Source organism: Aricia agestis, chromosome 1 (genome assembly GCF_905147365.1).
Source record: "Aricia agestis chromosome 1, ilAriAges1.1, whole genome shotgun sequence".
NCBI classification, from domain to species: Eukaryota; Metazoa; Arthropoda; class Insecta; order Lepidoptera; family Lycaenidae; genus Aricia; species Aricia agestis.
This window is the reverse complement of record NC_056406.1, coordinates 15259394-15275874: the sequence shown is the minus strand read 5'-3', so window position 1 is coordinate 15275874 and position 16481 is coordinate 15259394. Positions and strand designations below refer to the sequence as shown.

The following is a 16481-nucleotide window of genomic DNA, read 5'->3' as shown; positions in this document are numbered from 1 at the left end:
GACTACATCTATTATATCCCCCTCCCCCCTGGATCCCGGCGTGTGTGGTCGTGTTTTTTATGACAAAGTTTTATTTAATTTTAAATTAAATTACAAATTTTAAACAGTTTAATCACCGCTGTGCTACAAGGAACGCATAAATCCAAAACTAGCTGCGTACGAGTTATCGCGGTAGATGAGCTCAAGTTATTAATGTTATTGCTTAAAAGAGGGCCGTCCCTCTCCCCTTCCGAGTCCGGTTGGGGTGACATACGCGTGTATGTTCTAATGTCAAAGTAATTGGTAGAGCTCTCTACGACAATGTCACGGTCGCGGTCATGATTTAGGTGTGTTCCTATGCTATCCGCATGCGAACTCGAACCCGGGATCGAGCTCGGCACCGGATTTCGGTCGGTCTGTCTGTCTGCTTGGTGCCACGCCGGACATCAGTGCTACGAGACTGTCATCAACTCGTCGCATAATTATAATAAGCTCCTACGCTTGCCTGCGCTCCTGGTACCCCGGCCGCTCGGTCCACTGCATTATATTATTTCAATTCTACTCAGCGCACAACTTGCGCGTTTGGCGCGCGACACGCTTCCTATAGACTTGCTTATTTAAAACTAAGCCACATTGTACTATTAATATGCCACTTAAAAGAACCCCACCACAAGCTTCACCGCACCACTGCAGTGACTCTGATATTGCTGTTTCGGCTCTCTCGGACTCTGGACTTCGTCTTCCTTCTGAGCGTCCCCGCAAGCGTGCTCGTGACGATGGGCTATCTGATGCCATACTCGAATTAAAAAATTCTATAGATATGCTTAGCAATCAACAAATCTCATTACAAACCAGTATTAACGATATTCAAACGCAAAATAAAGAAATTATAAAATCTATGGAATTTATATCTGCCCAGTATGAAATCATGAAAGACAAACTCTCTACGATGGAGTCTGAAAGAAAATTACATTTATCCTATATCCAAATATTAGAGTCAAAAATAGAAAATATGGAGAGGACTCAAAAACAGGCCAGTATTGAAATACGAAACCTACCTCCTCAAAAAAATGAAAATAATATAATATATATTCAGACTCCCTACTAAACTACTACATCAATCGCCCTATTATTGTCGACTTTTCTTCGGTGCTACTTAAAGAAAAAATTCTTACTGCTGCAAAGTCGTTCAATAAAACTACTAAGGACAAGTTTAACACGAGTCACCTAAAAATCGACGGAGAAACTAAACAAATTTTTATAGCTGAAAGATTGACCGAAAATTCTAGAAAATTGTACTACCTGACCCGCGAATTTCAAGCAAAATAATTATATGTTTTGCTGGACTGCCCATGGTAGGGTATTTGTACGGAAGCATGAAGGTGCCCTTGCCATACGCATCGATCACAAAGATGATTTAAATAAATTAAGTTTCCAAGTAGATAAGTGACTAGGCTTAAAATATATTAATTTGTTTTGCATGCATAATTTTAATTGTATTTTAAATTACATTTTTCTATGTTTACACCTTATTTTTTTATGTTTACATCAAATATTTATACAAAAATCAATTATAATATCAAACTAAATGTTCAATTATGTTAAAATAGTATATTTTAAAACACGAACACATTATTACTGTACATTAATACAATATCCCGGATTGGAGAGAGCCTATATTTCTACACACTCACATTATGTTAAAAGTTTAGATATTATAGTTACTATTTTCATCCTCATCTACGCCCAAAGATACTATGGAGAGTTATCCTTTTGTGAGCCTCCGAACAAAACATTAAAAATTCGACGACTTCTTTGATATATCCTGTTCACTGGACGAGTACTCGATATCGCAGAGCCAGACTTGTAGCCCGGAAGATTGTAAAAAAATTATAAAGAGACCCTCACAATATTTAAAAATTCTATCTCAAAATATTAGATCAATAAATTGTAACTTTAATAGCTTCCTCACTTTATTACATAGAATTGATCTTGACTGTGATATTATAATCTTAACTGAATGCTGGCTAAAAAATGATATATCAATTCCCGTATTAGACAAGTATGTCGCACATTGCAGCTCTAATTATAAGAATCAAAATGATGGTATTGTCTTATATTTAAATGACCAATGTAATCTCAAATTCTCTGTATCTGAGATTGACTTAAAAGATAGTACATGTTTGCTATTAACACAGGACAATGAAATCGCTATCTTATGTATCTATAGATCACCTTCATTTACCAACTTGTCAAACTTTATTGCCTCGCTCGATATTGTTTTGCACTCGTTCTCGTCTTTTAAAAGTATTGCTATTAATGGCGATATTAATAATGACATTAGCCATTTACCACTAAGCACACACGTCTCAGATTACCTTAATATATCAGCTAGTCATGGCCTCTTGCCTGCACATTCCCTACCAACACGGGGCATGAACTGTCTGGATCACGTCTTACTCAAATCTAACCGTGACGCTCAAACTCTAGTCTTGGACTCGTCTATAACAGATCACAACAGTATATTTCTTTGTCTCAATCAACGAATTAAATCTACTACAAAACCAACTCATCTAGTCCACCACAAGATAAATTATCAAACCTTATCCCGTGATATGGATCGGTTACATTTTGAAGACATATTTCTTTTGGATGACGCAAATGTGGCTACAACCCAGTTAGTTGACCGTCTTATTGGCGTTATAAAAACCAATTCTATGCCAGTTAAGATACCTAAACGCAAAACCATCCTCAAGCCCTGGATAACTCCGGGCCTACTACGTTGCATGAGAAACAGAGACTCGATGCACAAGTCCCTAAAAGCAAACTCAGAAAATGTAATCCTAAAGGTAACTTACAGTAGGTATAGAAATTTCTGCAACAAATTACTAAAAAAATTGAAACATCAATTTGATAAAAACGAACTAACTGAGGCTGGCACTGATAATAAACGTATATGGCAAGTAATAAAAAGAGTCACAAACTCTGTAAAACCTACATCACCTTCAAGTGAGTTACTTAATACAAATTCAAATACTGAGTGCGCCATAAACAATGTTAATGATTTCTTTGCCACCATTGGAAAAAATCTCGCAGACAATATTAGACCCGTTTATAACCCCTCATTCCTTAAGTCATTTAACTTAGGTGCCAAGCCTCCCAACTCGCTTGTTTTACTCCCCACCGATTACGACGAAATTAAATCAATTATGTTATCCCTCCGGACAGATTGTGCCGTTGGGTGGGACAATATATCTACAGCATTTTTAAAGAGATTTAATAAGCAGTTACTTCCCCCATTAACACATATTTTTAATCTTTGCCTCCAAACTGGGACATTTCCTACCTACTTTAAAAAGGCCATAATACACCCTATTCATAAAAGCGACCCTAGAGACCGTGTCACTAATTATCGTCCTATTGCAGTTTTGAGTGCTTTGTCCAAAATTTTAGAGCGCATAATTAAAAAGCGGCTGACTAATTTCCTAGAGGCAAAAAACCTTTTATCCCCCAATCAATACGGTTTCCGAAGAAAAAAATCCACGTCTGAAGCTGTTTTGAACCTTACCAACCACATTATCAAACACTTAGATAACAAAAAAAAGGTTTTAGGTATCTTTTTGGACCTCGCAAAAGCCTTTGTCACGGTCTTTTTTTTTAAAACTCGAAAGGGTGGGTGTTAGGGGGCTTTCTCTTGATATTTTGAGAGACTATTTGACAGGACGAACTCAATGTATTAAAATCAATAACCACCAAAGCAAAGAGCTCCCAATTACCTACGGTGTCCCCCAGGGAAGTGTACTTGGTCCCACGCTGTTTCTTGTGTACCTAAATGAGTTATGCCAATTGACCTACAAAAATACCAAAATAACGGCGTTTGCCGACGATACGGCACTTACGTTTGTGGGCGATTCCTGGGGTGAAGCTTTTGTCACTGCACAAAGTGCATTAGACTTAGTCTCCACTTGGCTGGCTGCAAGCTCTCTTACTCTTAATGCTGACAAAACTCACTACATGACTTTTTCCTTACGGGCATCTTCTCAACCCCCACCTGCAATGACTTTAATCGCACATGCATGTCGCACTTTTTCCCAACCCTGTGATTGTCCACGGCTATCACGTGTTCAGAGTGTTAAATATTTAGGTGTCATACTCGATTGCAACCTCTCATTGTCAACACACATAGACCTCCTTCAAGCTAGAGTTCGCAAACTTATTTATATATTTAAAACGCTCCGACACGTAGCCAACTCACATATCCATAAGAGGGTTTATCATGCTCTTTGTCAATCCACCCTAACCTATTGCATCTCCTCTTGGGGTGGAGTACCTAAATCTCAACTTCTAAAGCTCGAACGCGCGCAAAGAGCAATACTGAAGGTTGGCACATTTAGAAATTATACCTTTCCCACGACGGAATTATACCAATGTTGCAGGGTGCTAACAGTGAGACAACATTTTATAATGAGCACAATCCTAGTAGCACAGCATGCCGCAACTGCTTTTAAAAAAATAAACAAACGCCGCAGTGATAAAATCTGTCAAATTAATAACTATAAATTTGTAAAATCGATGAGATATAAATACTTTCTAGCTCCTTATTTATATAACAAAATAATTAAATACTTACCAATATATTAATTGAACACTAAAAACTGTAAAGATACGCTCAATGACTGGCTCCTAGGTTTGACTTACGAAGATACTGAAGAGAAGAAGAAGAAGTAGTTGGGAAAGGTTCCGGTGGCTTTAACACAGGTTATACTGTAACCTAGCTAAGCTGCCGGTTGCGATCTTAACATTATAATATAAAAAACCATTGAAAATAAAATAATTTGCATGTTGTAATTGTCTAGATTGTCTAGAGTAATTGTCTAGACATCTATTATATACTATAATACTTTATCTATGGTTATTGCCGAAGCGCCATTATAAGAAAAAAAAAAGTGAATTGTGACGGCTAGCTTATCTGTGGTGACGTTCAAAGAGAATGTCATATACTACGTAACAGTGACGTTATTAAACTAGTAATCTGTGTTATTAAAGTTTAGGAAAATTTAGGCATGTGAATTTAGGTCTATAATGCTTCAAATGGTCAATTTTTAATTGAATAATTTGAGTAAATGTTAAAAATATAAAGAATCAATGCCACAATCATTTTTAACATACTTACCTACTATACATTTTATAAGTAGGTACCAAATAAGAAGGTTGTGTAAACAATTCTATGGTGTGGTTAATAAATAATAAATAAACATGAATTTGGCAGCCGTATTTATTTGCTTTACTGGAATTGTTTTTAAAGTGTCTTACGCAAGTATAATACACGTCTATGGACCAGGTTTAAGACCCAAAGAAATAGTTATGCCTGCTAGATATTTTTTCATTAATACTTCGCTTACCCAGGAAGAGCTGTATGTAACTATGTACTTACTTATATTATTTTGTTTAATAAAAATAATTTATTTAGAAACATTCACTGACCTCCATTATACAAGTACATGTATAATGGAGATCAGTTGAAACATTATAGTACTTATTACCATAGCTGGGCACCATTAATCAAATAGTTAACTTCGTTAATTGTTAATCTGTTAAAGAAATAGTTAGCTTTGTTAAATATTAAAGCGTTGCATTTTGGACGAATTAACGCAAGTTAACGTTAATCGTTAACCATCAATATCTGTAATATGGCCTTGTTGTAACTTATATCATTGCGTTAGTGTACATACAAAACCTTTTGGTTTAGGTTCTGGAATTTAACAGGTTAGGGACAAAACAAAATATTTCTGTAATGATTGTAAGAATATAATAGGTAGAAACCTAACAAACATAACATGCAAATGATCACTTACAGTAATTTATAATAACAATAAACAAATCACTCTTTACTCTATTTTTCGCGCCGCACCGCGCGGTGCCATGCGGTAAATAGTAGGCAACGGATTAACAATTAACGGACTTCTGCATATTAACGGAAGTTAATGAGTCTGTTAATATTTTTAAAAGTTACTTAATCCGTTAATCAAAATGTTAACTTCGTTAATTAACGATTAACGCATTAACTAGTTAATGCCCAGCTATGCTTATTACATTATATTTTAAACTCAATGTTGAAAAGACAGCAAGCAGGAGAAATCAAATTAAAGAAAAAAAAACAATTATGTAAATATCAAAAAATCAAATTACCTATTACATTCCAGGTATACAAATTCACAAAAAAATATTGCTGTAGAAATATTTGGAACAACAAAATTTAAAGATAGATGTAGAATTTGGACTAATGTACTAGATCGGAAAGATGGATCATTTATAGTTCGTTATAAAGTCTATGAGACATGTTATAAATTGTTAATTAATATTTATTTCAAGAATAAACATATAGAAAAATCACCATTTGTATTTGAAGGTAAAATCTCATTTCAATAGAAAACCTTTTTTTTGGTTTATAATATTCTTTACTTTACTTTTATCACAAATTCTAAGTGGATCTGAATAAATAAATAATTTTCTAATGCTTACTAATTTTGAAATTTATTTGGTAGGTCCTATTCAAGGTGACCAATGTAATTGCCCTGCTCCGAATATGGAGAGTTGGATGTTGGAATATGGATGTGAGTTATCAGATAGTCAAATTAATGAAGATCTAAAACTGTTTACTGAATCATCAATGCAAGACTATGTCAGAAAAGTGGTTAAGAAATATCACAAGCCAGACAGCATAAGCTTCTGCCACTATGTAATACAGGACAATGAACTATTTAGAGACTGCTATGGCAAACATGTAGGTTTTAATATGTTTGCTGATAACATATTTTTATCTATATTGCGCAGAGTGAAGATAGCAGATTTACAGCTTGTTATGAATTTAGGTGACTGGCCTTTGGTTAAAAAGACTGATGAAATATTGCCAATATTTTCATGGTGTGGTAGTAACGAAACATTTGATATTGTTTTACCTACGTATGACATTACTGAGTCAACATTGGAGAATATGGGAAGGTGTGTTTACAGGTTTATTCTCAATTATTTTGAAAAAATAGCGATTGTTGGCCTAAAATGGTAAAGCCGAACTGCTAAGAGAAATAAAAGCAATTCAATTGCCTTTTAAATTGACTTTAAAAAAAAAGAGGCTCTATATTTGGCTGTGGATATTTTTTCATAAACCTCTCCACTCAGTTTATTACTCAGTTTGCATTAATTTCATTTAATTTATTGTTCATAACATAAAAATATTACAAAATTTTGAAATTGAAATCTCGATTTCAAGATTTTGAGATTGATTCAAAAAGAAATCTTGCTGCAAAAACTACCAACCCATTATACCGACTTACACATCAGCCACTGTTACCACTTGAATAAGAATAAGAATATGTTTATTTTGTCACCACACAACACATGTAAATCAAACAATTATTAATACAGCTGAAGTGCTTATTTCTACAATACCTACAATACATATAAGTATATTGTGTGATGTCAAAATTGGCCCAGGCTCAGTTCAGTTCAGGTATTCTGCCAGGGCCAATATTGGTACAACTTGGTGTCTTTAGCACATTCAAACACCCCAGTTAAGTATTAAAAATACACTTTTTGAAATCAAACATTTTAGATTAAATTATTGAATTTTTTATTGCAGGGTAACACTGGATACATTGTCAGTTCAAGGTAACATTGACAAAAAATGGGAAGACAGAGAATCACGTGCATTTTGGAGAGGACGGGATTCTCGTATGGAAAGACTGAAACTGATAGATATTGCTAAAGCACACCCAGAATTATTTAATGCGTCCCTTACGAATTTCTTTTTTTTTCGTGATAAGGAATCACAATATGGACCTAAGGTCCCACATGTATCATTTTATAAATTTTTTGATGTATGTATCAATTTTGCTGTTTACGATTTACTAAGACTGGGTTGCAACTTGCACCAACTAACTTTAACTTTAACCTTAACTATAACCGGAAAAATTGACAGATGCCGTATGAGAATATGGGGTGTTTGGACGCCATATTTAACTTCAACTTTACCCACGCCTCTGGTGCAACCCAGTCTTAATGGAGCTACTTAAGGAACCAGTGACAGATTTTCATGACCAAGTCCCTCCTAACCAAAACTTCGTAAAATGAATAAGGGACTTATACTATGAATACTCGCGATCGTCAGCTGAGCTGCGACTCCGTGGGTGGCGGTGGCAGCCTCCCAGAGATGAAGAAAAAAAATTTTTTTCAGTCATTTCCTCTCATTCCAAAATTTATCAGAGTATAGTTTATGTAGTATTTTGAAAGAAAAACATAGTTAGCTGACCATAACACGGTGGAGTATACGTCAGCTGGCTTGTTGAACATGAAAAAGATATAATATTAGCTGTTGCCCGCGACTTCGTCCGCGTTAGTATAGTAGATCACGTCCCAAGTATTATTTATTGTACAAAAATATTCAATGTACAGCATTGACTTTCCTACGATTTTATTATATAAAGATGTTCCGCGCGGCTTCGCTTGCGTAATTTAGGAATTTATCGCGACCGTACATTTTTCCGCAAAAAAATAGCCTATGTCCCTTAACGTGGTCTATTCTTCATGTTTTCCAAATAACATGAAAATTGCTCCAGTAGTTCTTAAGAATCTTAAGATAATAAGCAATTTCATATAATTTCCCCCGTTTTTTCCACATTTTCCTCTATTTCTTCGCTCCTATTAGTCGTAGAATAATAAAATATAACCTATGACCTTCCTCGATAAATAGGCTATCTAACACTGAAATAATTTTTCAAATCAGACCAGTAGTTCCTAAGATTAGCGCGTTCAAATAAGCCCTTACAAATAATTTGCCCCCGTTTTTTGCACACTTTCCTCTATTTCTTCGCTCTTATTAGTTTTAGCGTGATAAAATATAGGATTTACCCTTCTTCAACAAATGCCCATTTGTTGAAGAAGGGTAAAGGCTATATATTATCTAACACTGGAAGATTTTTTTAAATCGGACCAGTAGTTCTTGAGATTAGCGCGTTAAAATAAGCCCTTTTATATAATTTCCCCCGTTTTTTCCACATTTTCCACTATTTCTTCGGTCCTATTAGTTTTAGCGTGATAAAATATAGCCTATACCCTTCCTCGATCAATGGGCTATCTAACACTGAAAGAATTTTTCAAATCGGATCAGTAGTTCCTGAAATTAGCGCGTTCAGATAAGCCCTTTCAAATAATTTCCCCCCGTTTTTTCCACATTTTCCTCTATTTATTCGTTTCTATTAGTCTTCGCGTGATAAAATATAGCCTATAGCCTTCCTCGATAAATGGGTTATCTAACACTGAAAGAATTTTTCAAATCGGACCAGTAGTTCCTGAGATTAGCGCGTTCAAACAAACAAACTAACAAACTCTGCAGAATTATAATATTAGTATAGATATATTTTCAATGATTTCCTCTCAGCTTAAAATTTACCTGGTGATTGTTTATATGCTACTATGAATGAAAATTAACGTCAGCTTGCTGTATATCAGTGGAAAGTTTGTCAGCTGGTACCTTGAATAAGGTGTAACGCAACAGCATCTATAACTTACAGCTTATCAGCTGACGACTTTTCCTTTGACTTTACAGCTAGCTGATTTTTTTATTGTTTCTTAATTATTCCCTGATAAATTTTCATCCGGGAGGAAATAACGTTTCTTAAGTTATTCAGGTCATTCAAGGTACCACATGCAGCTGTCAAACTTTCCACTGAGATACAGCAAGCTGACATTAAGAGCTCACCTGACTCTAAAAATCAAACATCGTCCTTCTCTCTTCACTCTCACGCCCGTCTTTCATATGCCAGGTGAAAAAGGACGGCGCGGAATCATCGCCGAGTTAGTTTTACTTGAATAAAAGACGAACTAAAATGATTATGAAAAAAGTGTTTTGAGCAAATTTAGGTTTTATCAATACCTTTTTAGATATTAAAAAATATTAAAGAAAAGACAGCAAACTTCGAAGATCCAAGCAAAAATGTGCCAAAAACAAGGTTTTTTGTAAAAAAGAAACTATCGAGCATTTTTTGAGTAATCGTGTTTTCGTCTTGAGCATTTAATCTTTATGAACTGAAGTTACTTGTGTCAAAAAATCAGTTTTCTAGACCTTACAGATTTTGAGATCTAGGTTAAGGTATGTAGTCAAGTTAGGGTCATATGGGCACTTAATTTTCATTCATAGTAACATATAAACGATCACCAGGTAAATTTTAAGCTGAGAGGAAATCATTGAAAATATATATTATATCTTTTTCATGTTCAACAAGCCAGCTGACGTATAATCCACCGTGTTATGGTCAGCTGACTATGTTTTTCTTTCAAAATACTACATAAACTATACTCTGATAAATTTTCGAATGAGAGGAAATTACTGAAAAGAAATTTTTTTCTTCATCTTTGGGAGGCTGCCACCGCGCACCCCACCCACGGAGCCGCAGCTGACGATCGCTAGTATTCATAGTATAATTAGTCTCTCATGCATTTTACAAAGTTTCGCTCGGGAAGAAATGATTGACCAAAAATTTACCTAGCTCCCGGGCCATAACATTCGCTTCCATGTTTTTTGAGCATATTATAATTTATAACACGATATCGAGCCGAAAAGGGTTTGCTAATTAGTAACAGATTTTTCTGGACGGTCTCTACGTCGCGGTATCGAAAACTAGATCCTAGGCGTTTGCATGAGAGGCTCACATTATTAAATTTTATATAGAATCTAAATAATCTACGTGATATAATAATAATGCCCTCCGGACTGTCTGACTCTCAGTGACTTATACAGTCACAGTATGTAGGACCAAGTGAACAATTAATCAACTTTTTGACAAGCCAACTGCCAAAGCTTTGTTAAGAAGCGCTATATATTTTAATTTTAGTACAAATACCAAATAAACATTGATGGCACTGTAGCTGCGTATAGACTGGCTTATTTGCTAGCTGGAGGAGGACTTGTTTTCAAGCAAGATTCACCATATTACGAACATTTCTACCGACAACTACAACCATGGGAACATTATATTCCAATAAAAAGAGATCTGTCAGATCTAGTCGAACGTATCAAGTGGGCTCGTGACAACGACGACAAAGCTCAGAGGATAGCACAAAATGCAAGACAATTTGCAAATGAACACTTGTTACCGCAACATGTTATATGTTATCATGCTCTCCTCTTGTCAGTAAGTAGTATTTACCTATTAGAAACTGATAAACCTGCCACATAACTTAAATATTCGTAAGATTTGGCTTTTTGACTTTTTCATATTGACTATTTCATTTTTATGTTATAGGAATGGAGTAAGAAGATGCATGGTGAAATAACCCCCCCTGAAGGTATGACACATATTCCCCAACCGAAGTCAGAATGTGATTGTAAATTGAAGGTATCGAATCATGAAGAATTATAAGACTTGTTTCTGCATTATGTATATTAACCAAAATTATAAATGGTCGCTGTTAAGCATTAGTGTCTTAACTCTTAACCCACAATTTTTTTTGCTGTTAAATTTTGAATGCAGTCTTGTTCTAAATCATCTACAGAACTTAACTGCATTCATAACTCAATACGTAATTTTTGTGTGGGTTAGTACACGAATGCTTAACAGCGTCCAAATAGGAATCATTTAATTGCATTAAATACACTGGTGACTGCAGTGATAACAGAGGAACCATGAGGAAGGTCATAACATTTTACTTTTTATTCTGGGAAAATACATGGTTCACATTATACTTACTCTGTTTTGCATGAATAAAGTTGTGCAGTCATATAATATTATATAAGTTGACAAGTCATACATTAAGGTGCTGCGCAGAGGACAGACTATCCGTGACGCATTTTTAGGTTGGGCTGCACCAGAGGCGTGGTTAAAGTTAAGGTTAAAGTTATGGTTATAGTTAAGGCTAAATTTAGCTTTAACTTTAACTTTGACCGGAGAAATTGACAGATGACAGCTGGTCCAACAAGGTTATAAATGAACTTCGGCGAGGGCGCTGCTGGTAAAGGAGAACTGCAAAAATGGCGTTTTTGTATGATGACAGCGTTAGTTCCTTTTTTCGCCACGTGCATTTAAAACCTTGTCGAGTTCTATGGTTAAATATGGCGTCTTGATGGTGTCCATTTTTAACATTAACCAAAGATTTGACATTTTGCATTGTAGTTAAAGTTAAGAGTTATAGTTAAAGTTAGTCGGTGCAACCCAACCTTAGTCTGTGGAAATAGAACCTATGCAATTATATGCAGTAACGCACACGACGCGCAAAAAGTCCGGCGCACAAATAATCCGTGTAATTTTTGCAGACCGCACCGCGCCGCACAAAAAGTGTGCGAAAAAAATTGAACGTTTGCTTCAACGCGCGCTAACGCAGACAGCGCACACTTTTAGGGCCATCGCAAACAAGTCGTCGCGTCTAGTCGCCGCGTCAGACGTGGCGTTGTCGTTTACATCTAGCGTTTTGTCGTCGCGTCTAGTCGCCGAGCTGTCGCTGACGCGTGTCGCCTAGTGTGCGTCTACACTAATATAGACGTGCACCTTCCTAGCGCTCACAGCGAGACTGACGATGCGCTGTCGCGCGACTGTCGTCGTGTGTGCGCGTGCACAGCGCTACCAGACGCAGCGACTAGCAGCGAGCGCACGCGACTCCCCTAGCTTGTCGTCGCGACTCCGCGACTCTGACGCCAAGTGTGCGGAGCTTTTATATTAAAATATATGAAAATTGTCGGCCGTAGCCTATCGTCGCGTCTAGTCGCCGAGCTGTCGCTGACGCGTGTCGCCTAGTGTGCGCCTACACGTCTGCAATCTGCATTTGTAGTGACGTAACGTACGCGATCTATTACTATGGTGCCAGAGATCGATGAAACGATGTTAATTTAAGAAATACAAAACAGACCAGCAATTTATGCTTCTCAGGCAGAATATCATAAGAGACATTTAAATAGAAAATTGTGGGAAGAAGTGTGCTGTAATGTATATTCAGCTCCTGCTTGGACATCGTTGACGGATTTCTTTTAAATTACGGAATTTAATTTAGAACTGTCCCTTCAGTAATATTTCCGAAATTATAGGATGTATCCAAAAATTTTCTATTTTTTCTTCTTTTTCTGTACTTCAAGTACAAAATAATACTTCGCAATCTCTGCACGATTTCCATAGCGTCTACATCCCTACAGTTCAGCGGACAGAATGATCGAAGATGTGCGTCATGTGCGTTTAGTCTGTGAAAATTCTGCGAACGACTATGCGCGCCATGCAGACTTTTTGCGCGCCGCAGATCGATCACACAAAAAGTGTGCCGTCTGCGCTCTCCCTAAAAGGGACCAAAGCTGCTAGAACAAAATAATATACTTAATGTAAATCTAGACTAGCACGAGTCGGCGCATGAGTACCGAAAACTATTCCACCTCAATTTTTTTATGCGATCCTCTTCAAATTGCCCTCCTGATGATATAAATGCATGTTGCCAGGGCACAACCCGGTGCCATATTGGTTAAACAAACATTGTTTAAACAATAGGGAATATGCATGATTTTTTTATGACATTAATTAGTCCTTTATATCTTTATAAATGAGAATAAAACATAAATAGGCTTCAAAATATTCAAATTATTCTTTAAATTTAAAACATTGACTAAGTTTGTACCGTTCAAACGCCGGCATTTAGCGCGCCATGTTGATGACGTCAGATGTTATGTCCCGTGTTTGTTTCCTTTAGTGATTCAGTTACTTCGTACTTATTTTCGGGTTTATTTGCTATTGAGATCATGAAAGAGGCTAAAAAAACCTTCTTAAAAGTATTGTGTGATACTGAAGTGCAAAAGCATTACTAGAAACACACCTGACAAAGTATTTATCGTATTCCAAACGATGTAAAAATACGAGGACCATGGTGTAAGATGATGAAAAGCGATGATTTTTTTTTATGAAATAAGGGAGAAACGTGTCACCTGATGGAAAGCAACTTCCGTCGCCCATGGACACTCGCAGCATCAGAAGAACTGCAGGTGCGTTGCCGGCCTTTTAAGAGGGAATAGGGGATGGTAGGGAAGGGAAGGGAATAGGGGAGGGTAAGGAACGGTAGGGGATCGGGCCTCCGGTAAACTCACTCACTCGGCGAAACACAGCGCAAGCGCTGTTTCACGCCGGTTTTGTGTGAGAACGTGGTATTTCTCCGCTCATTCGTGCCGAAGCATGGCTCTCCCACGTATAAATTCTCTATGTAAATTGTCGTGTTTATTACTATTGTGATGATCATTACATCGCGACGTAAGTATGCCACGTATATAGCATTCTAATGTTACTGTTATACATCTTCATGCGATTTAGTCAAAAGTACATTAATTTTGCAATAGAAGATCTGAAACAAACAAGTAGCTACTTACGTAGGTACTCAACGTAAATTGTTCATAATAATTGGAATATCTAATATATAAAAATTCTCGTGTCACTGTTTGTTCGTAAACTCCTCCAAAACGGCTAAGCCGATTTTGTTGAAATTTTATATACTTATACATTTGTTAGGTCTGAGAATAGGTTTTTATTCACTTTTTAAATTTATACTAGAAATAATTTATATGGCAAAACAATGTTTGCCGGGTCAGCTAGTCTAATTAAATAAAATCGTAAAATCCATATTTGATGCAAAATATTCTAACATCATAAATGCATTTATTTTCGTTAGATAGTGCGATTGTGCTTTGATAAAACCTAATATACTCATTTATAAAACCTAATATACTCATATAGATTCACTATAAATATAGATTCACTAGAAATCACCAGTTTTAAACTATTTTTCTAACAAATACTATAACATTTTATGGGTTTAAATGATAACTAATTAAAAAAAATACCTTTTGATTATAATGTGAGGATGATAAAGATTAGAGAAAAATGTATTTGAGATGAAATTATTTTTTTGCATATTCCCTATTGCAAGAAATTGTTATTTTTCAACTTTTTTTATATTCTTTATTGAAATACCAATAAAAAAGGTCCTATGACTTTTTACGATAAAGTTAATATTTTTAAAGATATGAATTTTTTAAGGTTCAAAAAACCTCAAACTTGGGTACTTTCGACCGATGAAAAATATATTAAAAAAATAATAAGGTCAAAGTAATATATTTTTTTAAATTCTATATACAATAGTTATTAATATTGTTAATAGAGATTTCAAAAAAATTCATTGTTTATATCTTTTTTTTAATCTTAGCAAAAGTAGACAAAAAAATGTGTTTTTGTATGGGAGCCCCCTTATACAATTACTTTATTTTAATTTTATTATTAATTATTAAAGTACAAATATAATTAAAGATTTTATGAAAATTTCAAGTGCCTAACTGTTACTATTATTGATTACGAGTAAAAAAGGCCAAAAAAAATCACGTTTCTTGTATGGGAGCCTCCCTTAAATAATATACTTTATTTTATTTTTAGTATTTGTTGTTATAGCGGCAACAGATATACACAATCTGTGAAAATTTCAGAAGTCTTAATAATAGGGTTTACTAAGACTTCGTTGTCTGTCCGTCTGCCTGTTAGTCTATATGTCTCCAGGCTGTATCTCAAGAACCGCTATAGCTAGACTTCTGATTTTTTTACAGATTGTGTATGTCTGTTGCCGCTATAAGAACAAATACTAAAAATAAAATAAATATTTAAGGGGGGCTCCCATACAAGAAACGTGATTTTTTTGGCCTTTTTTGCTCGTAATCAATAATAGTAACAGCGAGTCACTTGAAAATTTCACGAAATCCTTAATTACAACTCGGGCGAGTTAACTTGACACCTGGCTTAAATTTTACCCCTCCCTCGCTTCCCCGCGCAGCACCCCGCTCTCGTCGTACGCGTCCAGTAGCGTTAGCATATTATATCTGTTACCGTTACACGTGTGTTATTGAGTTTGCGTTTCGGAGTTATTTGTTAGTAGTTAATGGTTATTGTTTTTGGATTTTTGTTGAGTTTTGTTGTGTTATTTGTTAGTTGTTACGTTTGAACGTTAAATTTGTTAAGTTTTTGTTATTCGTATTAACGTTTGAACATTGCCGTGCGTCTGTGGTATGAATTAGCTACTCACGAAATATATTAATATGAAGCTAGATACAAATTATCGGACGCATCCATAAACCTCGTATTCCTACTGGGGAACCCTTGGGCGAGTCCAACTCGTACTTGGTTAATACTGTGGTTAGTGTAGCCCTATAAAAATAACTAGTTCCGGTAACGTAATTTTTTTTTGAAATAACTTAAAATAAAAAAACTTTTTTTGCACTCAGTACTTAAGAGAAACGTCAATTGAACCAGGTGTCATGTTAATTCGCCCGAGTTGTATGTTTGTACTTTAATAATTAATAATAAAATTAAAATAAAGTAATTGTTTAAGGGGGCTCCCATACAAAAAACACAATTTTTTGTCTACTTTTACTACGATAAAAAAATATATAAACAATGAAATTTTTTGAAATCTCTATTAACAATATTATTAACTATTGTATA

At 35.4% G+C, this 16481-nt stretch overlaps 1 protein-coding gene across 1 annotated transcript; it reads left to right on the top strand.

Moving 5' to 3' along the window:
• The first annotated feature begins 5085 nt into the window (after positions 1–5085).
• On the top strand, positions 5086–11460 carry LOC121727644 (protein O-glucosyltransferase 2-like). The gene is made up of 6 exons (XM_042115591.1): positions 5086–5393; positions 6183–6388; positions 6525–6981; positions 7619–7856; positions 10869–11168; positions 11280–11460. Exons 1-6 carry the CDS (start codon positions 5236–5238, stop codon positions 11394–11396), a joined length of 1476 nt encoding a protein of 491 aa, XP_041971525.1. The 5' UTR covers positions 5086–5235; the 3' UTR covers positions 11397–11460.
• Positions 11461–16481: the final 5021 nt, after the last annotated feature.